This window comes from Sinocyclocheilus grahami, unplaced genomic scaffold, assembly GCF_001515645.1.
Source record: "Sinocyclocheilus grahami isolate Dianchi unplaced genomic scaffold, SAMN03320097.WGS_v1.1 scaffold316.1, whole genome shotgun sequence".
NCBI lineage: Eukaryota > Metazoa > Chordata > Actinopteri > Cypriniformes > Cyprinidae > Sinocyclocheilus > Sinocyclocheilus grahami.
The window spans coordinates 1074715-1086477 of NW_015505495.1; the positions used below are offsets into that span (position 1 = coordinate 1074715).

Consider the following 11763-nt stretch of genomic DNA (forward strand, 5'->3'; position numbering starts at 1 on the left):
GTCAAACATCACTATTACTGCTCATATTCAAGATTAGCAATATATAATATTATATATATTTTTTTATTTGAATATAGAATGTTATTTTATTTTATTTTGTTTTTAATTATTTTTTTGCTATTATTTTCTTTTCTTTCTTATTTTATATTTAAAATTAATTTTATTTTATATTTAAATTAACTATTAAAATAAAATGTATTTTATATATATATATATATATATATATATATATATATATTTTTTTTTAATTTAATTTTACTGAAAGGTTAGGAATATATTTGTGGTCAGAAATTGTACAAATCTAGTCCTGTTTTATTTTATATTTTATTTTTTTATGATTTAATGCTTTAATGAAGTAATAAAAACTTTACTTTACTTTGAACATAAAAACTGAACTTATTAGTATAAAGTTAAGTTTTTATGTTCAAAGTAAAGTAAAGTTTTTAGTTTACTTACTCTACTTTGAACATAAAAACTTAATTTCATTTCATTTAATTTCATTTCATTTTATTTTATTTTATTTTATTTTATTTCATTTCATTTCATTTCATTTAAGAATGTCCGCTGTTCTCCATCTAGTTTTGTACATCTGTGTCAGAGTGATGGCTGCTGTCTGTGCTTGAGCTCTCAGAGGCCTATAACGCTGCATGCGAGGGTTTAACGGGGAGCCATCCTGTTTAACGGCCTGGATTTAGACTTCACTGCATGCTCCCTGTCAGCTGATGGAGACAGACTCTCTAATTATCAGACAAAATGAGATCTACACTGAAGCGAAGGCTGAGTAACCTCTGATTGATACAGTATGGGCATCAGCTCAGAGCTCTGCTTCAGACCGGTTTAAAGGCTATTTTGACATTGCATGTGTTTTATTTAACCTTAACAGTCTCACTTATTAATGCTCTTAGAAATGGATGCATTTGTCATTGTACATTTACAATGTAATATACACTACTGTTCAAAAGCAGAAATTAATACTTTTATTCAGCTAGGATGCATTTTAAAAAAGTTACAAAAGATTTATATTTCAAATAAATGCTTTTCTTTTGAACTTTCTATTCATCTGTGAATCCTGAAAGATAAAATGTATCACGGTCTCCACAAAAATATTGGGCAGCACAACTGCTTTCAACATTGATAATAATCAGAAATGTTTCTTGAGCAGCAGATCAGCATATTATACTGATTTCTGAAGATCATGTGACACTGAAGACTGGAGTAATGATGCTGAAAATTCAGCTTTGACCACAGAAATAAATTACAGTTTAACAGATATTCACATAGAAAACACTTATTTGAAATTGTAATAATATTTCACAATATTACAGTTTTTACTGTATTTTTGATCAAATAAGTGCAGCCTTGATGAGCGGAAGAGACTTCTTTCAAAAAATGTTACTGACCCCAAACTGTTGAACTGGTCTTTCTTAAGTACTATTGTCCTGCTTTGAAACAGCAAAACACATTTGAATATAGTAGTAATAAAAAAGTAACTAACTAAATAAAACCTACTGTACCAAAGAGTAATGCAAACATGTTTTTGCAACAAAATTAATAATATATATATTTTTTGTTTTCCCATGTTCTTCCAGAGTTGTAAGGTGAATTATTGTTTTAGTGGCTCGAGATATTTGTTATTTTCATGACTTTTTACCTAATCATATTTTCCTTGCAGATTTTTTTTTGTTTGATTTACCAGCATTTTTTAAAAGAGTGATCTGCTTGTTTCAAGAGGGCATCACTGTCCTTATAACGAGACGTGTATTCAATCAAAATAAAGCGAACCTTTTTGGCAATTTCACATCTTGTTTCATATTTCTCTCTGATAAACTGACTAAATGAGTAGCAGCCTGTATTTTCTCTCAAGCTTTATAGCTACACTTCGTCAAAAGTACACAAAATGTGTAAAAAGTCAATATTAACAAATTATTTCAATAAAATATGATCAGATTTCTTCGCCTCTGATTCAAGAAAATAGAACCCGCCTCAACACAGACAGCCGGGGCTCAAAGAACATCTCGAGTTCCTCACTGGTATTTACGAGACTTCTGTGGTGTTTATGTGTGCTGATCTCATAAATGCAATCATGTCAGCAGGGTTCAAGGCAGAAATAGTCATTCAGTCAATCAGGATCCACACATCCGTGTCTGTTTAGACTCGGTGTTATTGTCTTAGTGTTATTAAACGTTCGTCCCGTTCACAGAGGAACACGTGTGACTGACACATTGACAAAAGCAGAAGTTCATCTGTATGTCTGCGGATCTAAATGTGTCTTGACAGGCCAACAAAAGAAAAGAGGGACGTTTTTGCGATTAATTGTGTAATATGAGCTTGAGTGAAGAATGGCGATGCGTGAGATTAATCTACAAACGCTGTCGGTTTTTTCACTTTGACTGTCAAATCAGTCAGAAGAGAAGTTCAAGCAACTGAAACCCACCAGCTTTGGGCAGCATTATTGAATTATTAGGTGAACTGTAAGTTAACAGTTAACGGCATGTGCGATGCATTCAAATATCTAGATCAAGTTGATATGTTGCTAAGATACTATAATAAACTTTTTTCCCACTGTAGGTTGCAATGCATTGCATTCTCCACAAGAACAAAACACGCTGCCTCTGAATTTGGCCCACAATGTGGGAATCTCATGAAACCATCAGTCCAGGTCACATTTGACCCCAAAATTGAAAGAAAAAAATAAATAATATTTTGCATAAAGGAAACTCAGTTTTTATATAAACTACCAGTCAAAAGTTTGGAATAATTAAGTTTTTTTTTTAAAGAAGTCTCTTATGCTCACCAGGGCTGCATTTATTTGATTAAAAAAATATAGTAAAATTGTGAAATATTATTACAATTTTTAGACTCGGTGTTATTGTCTTAGTGTTATTAAACGTTCGTCCCGTTCACAGAGGAACACGTGTGACTGATACATTGACAAAAGCAGAAGTTCATCTGTATGTCTGCGGATCTAAATGTGTCTTGACAGGCCAACAAAAGAAAAGAGGGACGTTTTTGCGATTAATTGTGTAATATGAGCTTGAGTGAAGAATGGCGATGCGTGAGATTAATCTACAAACGCTGTCGGTTTTTTCACTTTGACTGTCAAATCAGTCAGAAGAGAAGTTCAAGCAACTGAAACCCACCAGCTTTGGGCAGCATTATTGAATTATTAGGTGAACTGTAAGTTAACAGTTAACGGCATGTGCGATGCATTCAAATATCTAGATCAAGTTGATATGTTGCTAAGATACTATAATAAACTTTTTTCCCACTGTAGGTTGCAATGCATTGCATTCTCCACAAGAACAAAACACGCTGCCTCTGAATTTGGCCCACAATGTGGGAATCTCATGAAACCATCAGTCCAGGTCACATTTGACCCCAAAATTGAAAGAAAAAAATAAATAATATTTTGCATAAAGGAAACTCAGTTTTTATATAAACTACCAGTCAAAAGTTTGGAATAATTAAGTTTTTTTTTTAAAGAAGTCTCTTATGCTCACCAGGGCTGCATTTATTTGATTAAAAAAATATAGTAAAATTGTGAAATATTATTACAATTTAAAATAGCTGTTTTATTTGTGAATATATAGTAAAAATGTAATTTATTTCTGTGATGTGCAGCTGTATTTCCAGCATCATTACTCCAGTCTTCAGTGTCACATGATCTTCAGAAATCAGTATAATATGCTGATTTGCTGCTCAAGAAACATTTCTGATTATTATAATCTGATAATTATTATTATTCCAAATATTTTTGTGGAATCCATGATACATTTTCCTGGATTCACAGATGAAGAGAAAGTTCAAAAGAACAGCATTTATTAGAAATAGAAATCATTTGCAACATTATAAATGTCTTTACTGTCACTTTTGATCAATTCAATGCATCCATGATGAATAAAAGCATGAATTTCTTCAATTCAGCCTTAGAATGATTTCTGAAGAATCATGTGACACTGAAGACTGGAGTAATGATGCTGAAAATTCAGCTTTAATCACAGGAATAAATTACAGTTTAAAATGTCTTCACACAGAAAACAGTTATTATAAATTGCAATAATATTTCACAATTTTACTGTATTTTTGATCAAATAAATGCAGCTTTGGTAAGCAGAAACGACATTAGAAAATGTGAATTACTCCAGACTTTTGACTGGCACTATACTGAATTGCAATGTGAATTTTTAACGTGATAAATTAAAGTACAATGATGCATGAATGTCCTGGCCAGCTTTCAGCCCAGTTGGTTTTGGAGGAGCTTGTGTGTGTCTATTGTTATAAATCTGGCCTTGAACGCTGGTGTTCAGCGGGGAGTCGGCATGACTCTGTGAGCTCAGAATAACTGCAGCACATGTCCTGAATGTCAGGGAGAAACAGCTGCTTTCCCATCCGTAATTGTCATGTAATCTCCACAGACGATCACACACATGATCCCGAACATGTGCCACACTAATGAATCACTGTCATTCATTAAAGAGCATTTTAGCACCTAATGCCATTTCATCGCCACAATATTTCCTTATTTCTGTGATGGTAGACAGAATGTTTGCGCTTTTATTTTCCATGCAACAAAAGAGAAAACTGTCTACAAAGACATATATGATACGTTTGTGTGAAAACAGACCCAAATTTAAGTCATTATTCATTGACAACATAATTTGTCATAAAAAAAAACTGTAGCAAATTTGAGCTGTTGCGTCAAACCCAAATCAATATCTGCCATATTATATTATATTATATTATATTTATTTGTTTATTTTGCATTATGACAGAATGTATGTTATTTTGAGGCAAAAAAGAGATCAAATATAAAAAGCCAAAAAAAGCTAAATATATATGTAAGAATTATATATAATATAATATTATCATATATTATGTGACTACTTTTGTGGTGATTTTTTTGTCCTTTTTAAAGCTTGCTAACAGAAGCCACTTATACTGAACGGAAAAGAGCAGCTCAGACATTCTGCATTTTATATTTTTATGAATTATCATATACGTTTCTGTGTTTTATGGAAGAAAGAAAATCCTACAGGTTAAAACAGCACGAGGATGAGTAAACGCTGAAAACATGTTCAATGTCCTCTTTTCAAGGCTCGTCATTAGAAAGCCTCAGAAGAGCTGAACGGAGCCGATAAGAGCTCGTATGTTGACACAGCTGCTCTCTGACCGAGGGACACCAGACTGAGCTTCACTAATTAATACTGGTAATTCGGCTGATGATTTACACTGGTTTTCTAAAGCTGGGAAGCGTGTGAATGCAGGGGCCTGATGCAGAGGAATTTTCACCGCGTGTTTCGAGGGTCAGCGTGGCTCTACCTGGATTTGAACTTTCTCTTCTTGATCTGGGACGACATCTGCATGCTGTGAGACATCTGCTCCATCTGCTCCTCCTGGCAGCGCTGGGTTACTATTTTGGTTGCCATGGCGAAGCTCTCGGCAGCACCTGCATGGGAGCAGAACGACACGGCTGTCAGAAGGCAGACACACAACAGCAGACACACACCAGTGCCGATACAGGACGAGTCACGGCCCATTCCCATCACCTCTCCAAAAAACAGACCTCATAAACCATATTATAGAGTACATGACTTATGCAACATATTATAGTCTCAATCTTCACTCTACATGTGGCCCTGGCCTTATTATGGCAACACAATAAAGAGTTAATCTCACAAAACCTGTCAAGAGCACACATTTCACCCAAGGATATAGAATATTTTGCATAAAAATGAATTTTTAGGGCAATTCATTGACTAAAACCATATATATAAAAAAAACTATTAAATAAAATATAAAAGACAAACAAACAAACACACACGCACACACACACACACACACACACACACACACACACACACACACACACAAACACACACACGTTGCTGAATTCAGCCTGTTTTACGGCCATTCAGGGTTATTATTATCATTATCTAAAACTAAAACCATAAAAACATTTTCACTACTTGAAATAAAACAAACATTAACTGAAATTACATAAAATATAAAAAAACACAAACTTATTTCAGATAGTTGCCAAGAAATATGTTATATATTTAAATTTTTTTTGCATAAGAATAAAGCCTTTAGGGCCATTCAGAGTTATTATCATTAACTAAAACTAAAACCAATACCAAAAATAAATAAATAAATAAATTAATAATTAAAAAAAAAAAAAATCTATAAATAGATAAAATAAATCATTAACTGAAATAAAATGAAATATAAAACCTCCACTTTATTTCAGCTAGTTACTCATTTTCATTTAGTTTAAGTTGAAGTACTAAAAACACACACAATAAAATTACTATAACTTTAGTAATTTAAAATTAAAATTAAAACAGAAAATAAAACAAGTATAATTTATATAAATATTTAGCATTATTTTCATGAACGTTAAACACATTTTACTCCAAAACGTTTATTACTGTGATGCAAAAAAATAATAATAATATAATATAAAATGAAATATTAAATAAAAAATGATAAAAATTAAAAATTAAAAACATACTGTATGTACATGAAAATAAATAAATTAAAACAAATTAATTAAAATAAAAAATAAATGTTTAATTTTTTTATAAAAAAAAAAAAAACATCATCTTAATGTAATATTCTTTTTAAATAAAAAACTGCTTATTATTTTTCTTCAGTTTTTTTGTTTGTGTGAAATGTGACCCGGTCATGTTCTCCCCACAGCAGGAACGAGCTGAAAAGGAGAAGAGGGACATACATTGTGTCAGAATCCTGTTAAAAGTCCCTTTGTGAGCTATTGTGAGAATAATAATTCATTAGTTGTGAAGGTGGATGCGGCCCGTGAGAGTCCCGCAGTCATAAATCACCCCGACGGCACACGCGCCCCTCGCCCAACACAACAGAATCAGGTCAGGTTTGAAGGATGGCTTCATTTACCCCAGAGTTACAGCAACCACTCTAATGAGGTCATGTCAATATTGAGCCTTATACTTCCCTCTGTCGTTAGGAGCTTCCAGAGAGCAGACACACTGCCCTCCTCACTGGATGGGCTGTAGCAGACTGGCCAATGATCTGATTTTGTGTATTTATTCATGTCTTCACTGCCAATCTGTTAAAAGCTTTCTGAAAGGGTTTATGTCATCTGTTCTACATAAGTAAGCACCCTTCTGATGGTTACACTTGCAATTGGATCTGTCTGAAAGAGACTCTTCCTTCCCTGTCTTGTGTCTCTCGCTTTCTCAGCCATGTTACTGGCTGTAACCCTGCTCTCAGGGGCCTGCTCTGGGTGGCTGCTGTCTGAATCAAGGGGAATTTCTGCAGACATTGTGCAGACTCTCAGATCATTACCAGCCTCCCTCACTGAGTCTTTGCCCCCCCTCCCCTCCCTCCGCATGCTTGGGCAGACACGTGGTGTTCTGTCAATGTGAAGACCAACCACCAAACAGTGTGCCTCCTGACGTAGCACCATGCAGAGGACAAGCTGACTGTCACTCCTCCGCTTGTCTGTCCCTCCTCCCCTCACTGTGTCATCTTAAATCTGTTCATCTGTTAACAAAGCATCAGACAGCTTATTATGAAGGTGTGAAAAGCAGAGAAAATCACTCACCATTCCTGCATTGAGACACTGTGTCTTTTTAGTGTGACACTGTGAAAAGCCAGTTTCAGTGAAAGCATCTAAATAATACCACAAATCTTTTGTGTTCCATTTTTGCATGCATTACACTGGAAAAAAATACATTTTATTAATATATATTTTTGCCACGTTTTCCTGTAAAAATATCAGATATTTTATTTTAGATGAATACATAAAAAAAGAAAGAAAGAAATATATTTGTATATATATATTGAATTAAGGTATTAATGTTTATTTATAAAAAAAATAGGCTACATTTTATGTAATATTTATTTTATGGAAAGAAATGTATGCATATGTATAATAAAATTAATAAAAAAATTAAGAATTATTGTATGTATGTGTGTGTGTATACATACCGGTCCATACATATATATTTAATTATTTATATAAAATGTATATTTAAATCATGTAATCATGTTAGTAAAAAAACTATTATTACAATATTTTACATTACATAAAAATGCCTTTAAAATGCTCTCTTTCTGTTTAAAATATTCTTAAATGTATTATTATTATTAATTATGCATTTTAAATTACAATTTAAAATATATAATATTTAAGTAAAAATTAAAATATTAAAATAAATATTGCAATATTTTGTATTAGATATTTATTTTAGATTACATTTTAGATTTTTACTATTTAAAACATAATTTAATACATTTAAATAGTTCAAATCAAAACTTTATTTTTATTAAATGTATAATATCTATCCAAGTAAAAATAAATATATTGAAATAAATATAATACAATATTTTATATTAGAGGAAAGCATTAAAACCTCTCTCTCGCTCTCTCTCTCTCACTCTCTCTCATATATACATATAAATAAAAAAATATATAAAAAAAAATATAAAAAACAAACAAACAAACACACACGCACACACACACACACACACACACACACACACACACACACACACACACAAACACACACACGTTGCTGAATTCAGCCTGTTTTACGGCCATTCAGGGTTATTATTATCATTATCTAAAACTAAAACCATAAAAACATTTTCACTACTTGAAATAAAACAAACATTAACTGAAATTACATAAAATATAAAAAAACACAAACTTATTTCAGATAGTTGCCAAGAAATATGTTATATATTTAAATTTTTTTTGCATAAGAATAAAGCCTTTAGGGCCATTCAGAGTTATTATCATTAACTAAAACTAAAACCAATACCAAAAATAAATAAATAAATAAATTAATAATTAAAAAAAAAAAAAATCTATAAATAGATAAAATAAATCATTAACTGAAATAAAATGAAATATAAAACCTCCACTTTATTTCAGCTAGTTACTCATTTTCATTTAGTTTAAGTTGAAGTACTAAAAACACACACAATAAAATTACTATAACTTTAGTAATTTAAAATTAAAATTAAAACAGAAAATAAAACAAGTATAATTTATATAAATATTTAGCATTATTTTCATGAACGTTAAACACATTTTACTCCAAAACGTTTATTACTGTGATGCAAAAAAATAATAATAATATAATATAAAATGAAATATTAAATAAAAAATGATAAAAATTAAAAATTAAAAACATACTGTATGTACATGAAAATAAATAAATTAAAACAAATTAATTAAAATAAAAAATAAATGTTTAATTTTTTTATAAAAAAAAAAAAAACATCATCTTAATGTAATATTCTTTTTAAATAAAAAACTGCTTATTATTTTTCTTCAGTTTTTTTGTTTGTGTGAAATGTGACCCGGTCATGTTCTCCCCACAGCAGGAACGAGCTGAAAAGGAGAAGAGGGACATACATTGTGTCAGAATCCTGTTAAAAGTCCCTTTGTGAGCTATTGTGAGAATAATAATTCATTAGTTGTGAAGGTGGATGCGGCCCGTGAGAGTCCCGCAGTCATAAATCACCCCGACGGCACACGCGCCCCTCGCCCAACACAACAGAATCAGGTCAGGTTTGAAGGATGGCTTCATTTACCCCAGAGTTACAGCAACCACCTCCGTTCCCGTCACAGACAGAGAAACACGTTTCCCCTCCGCTTTAACCAGATTATAGCTGAATGACAGCGGCTCCCGTCCCAGGCCTTTCCTCTGAACCCCAATCAGCAGTTTGTTTGAACATTCGGTACAAAAGGTCACTCTGCAGCATATTAAAATTGATCTGTCATCAGCCCGAGAGAGAGAGAGAGAGATGGCATACAGGCCAGCAGCGTCTCTCACAATGAAAGCAGAAGTTCAGAAAAACAAAAGTGGGGAAAAACACTCTGGAGGTGATGGCTGAACCGGCTCATGAGAAATAACTCCATAAACTCCAAACGGCAGGATTTTTCATCTGGGCTTTCCAGCCGCTTGGTTTACAATGCCGAAAGTGCAGAGAAACGTGAATGCAAAGAATCACGACTGAATGTTAATTAGGTTTTTTGAATTTGTGAACAAAATGGTTTGTTAGAATAACCTAAACCTGATTATGCGATTGTATACCATTACTATGCATAAAATAAATATCAAGAAATTAAATGAAATAAAATACAAAACTTCAACTTTTTTCATGTAGTTACCAAGGCAACATTTTTTATTTAATTTAGTTTAAGTTGAAAACACACACACACTCGCACACACACACTCACGCACACACACACACACACACACACACACACACACACACACACACACACACACACACACACACACACACACACACACACACAGACACACACACACAACATAACATAACATAACACATACAATTACTAAAACTTTGACTTCAAAAATTTTAAAAATAAAATCAATCAAGTCAAAATCAGACTACAGTAACTTTTTATTGATTACATAATTACATATGATTGACAAAATGGCAGTAAATTATTCATAATTCATTGATTCTCTCTAATTTGTATTACTATGCCTTTGGAAGGCTTTTGTCTTTCAAACACATTAAACTGCATAAATTCACGCCATTTTGTATGTCTTTTATTCCCAAATAAATTCCCTCTTTATTCCCTCTTCGACATCATATAGAATGCAATAGGTTTTCTTTCAATTTGGATATCTCTTATATCGTATGATGCAAGATTATCCTATTGTATCCTAATTTATGCAATAATTAATTTTTAAAAAATAAAAAAAAATCAAACTTCATTCTTCATATAAAAATACTTTTTTGATAAAATAATTAAAATGTAAAATATAATTAAAAAAATAATTGCTATAAAACCCTTTATGAAAATATATATTATATATAAATATATATAATAAATAACAAAAATAAATAAATAAAAAGATAAATAAATAAATAAAAATAAAACCAGCCTTCATTTTCTTTATGCAAAATATAATTTCTAATTTCTTTCATTTGATTTTTTTGGGGTTAAATGTGATGCGGACATGCTCTTCACATATACTGCAAGTTGCCTTCTTGTCTTTTTAATTACAGCCTTTCTTACTGGTTTCAGCATTCGACACAAGAAAATGAACAGGAAAACTAGTTTTGTAAATGCATTTAACACATTGACAAAACACTGGGCCAAACACTGAATTAGTATTAGCTACATTACCAAGCAAGAGATGAATCTGCAGCGAAATACTGTGCAGAGTTTGATTTCTGATTATTAGTATTTTGCAGAACAGGCTTCAAGTACGAACTAAAGCAAGTGCTGAAGTTATAAATCCACTCACGTTCTTCAGGTCTTTAAGATGATCAGCAGGACGTCTCTCCTCCTCGACCTTCACCCGTCTCTCCTTCTTCTGTTCAAGTCTCCTTATTGTTTCCTGCTGTCTCACCTCCTTTAACTCTCTCAGCTTCTCCTCCGGCTGTCTGTCTCTGCGGTGAAGATGACCTCCACAAACTCCTCCTCAAGGTGTAAATATAGAGCCACAGCAGGAGCAGTGATCAATTCAAAGCATCCAGATAGACTTACAGTGAGATCAGCGGACAGAAGACCTGGAATGACACAATGGACCAGTGCATTGTGGGATAGAGGAGCTGTGGGAAAAGAGATCTGTGGAAACAATGCATTGAGATCTCAGCAATATAAAGCGCTCAGATCTGCATGAAAGCCTCTGAAGAAGAGCTCAGATGAGATCCTGCTGCTCGTGTTTGTCTGCAGTCACATCAGCATTCGATTTGGAAATTATGATGATGTTAATAAGTTAATAATGT

General features: G+C 32.4%; 1 protein-coding gene across 1 annotated transcript in view; it reads right to left on the minus strand.

The window, feature by feature from the left end:
* The window catches only part of myom3 (myomesin 3), a 77194-nt gene extending 65752 nt beyond the window's left edge, over positions 1-11442 (minus strand). The window contains exons 1-2 of the mRNA XM_016294345.1: positions 11280-11442; positions 5320-5446 (exon numbers count right to left, since the gene is read on the minus strand). Coding sequence (XP_016149831.1) covers positions 5320-5426 — 107 coding nt within the window. The 5' untranslated portion in view covers positions 5427-5446; positions 11280-11442. The remainder of the gene's footprint in view (positions 1-5319; positions 5447-11279) is intronic.
* Between the last annotated feature and the right edge of the window lie 321 nt (positions 11443-11763).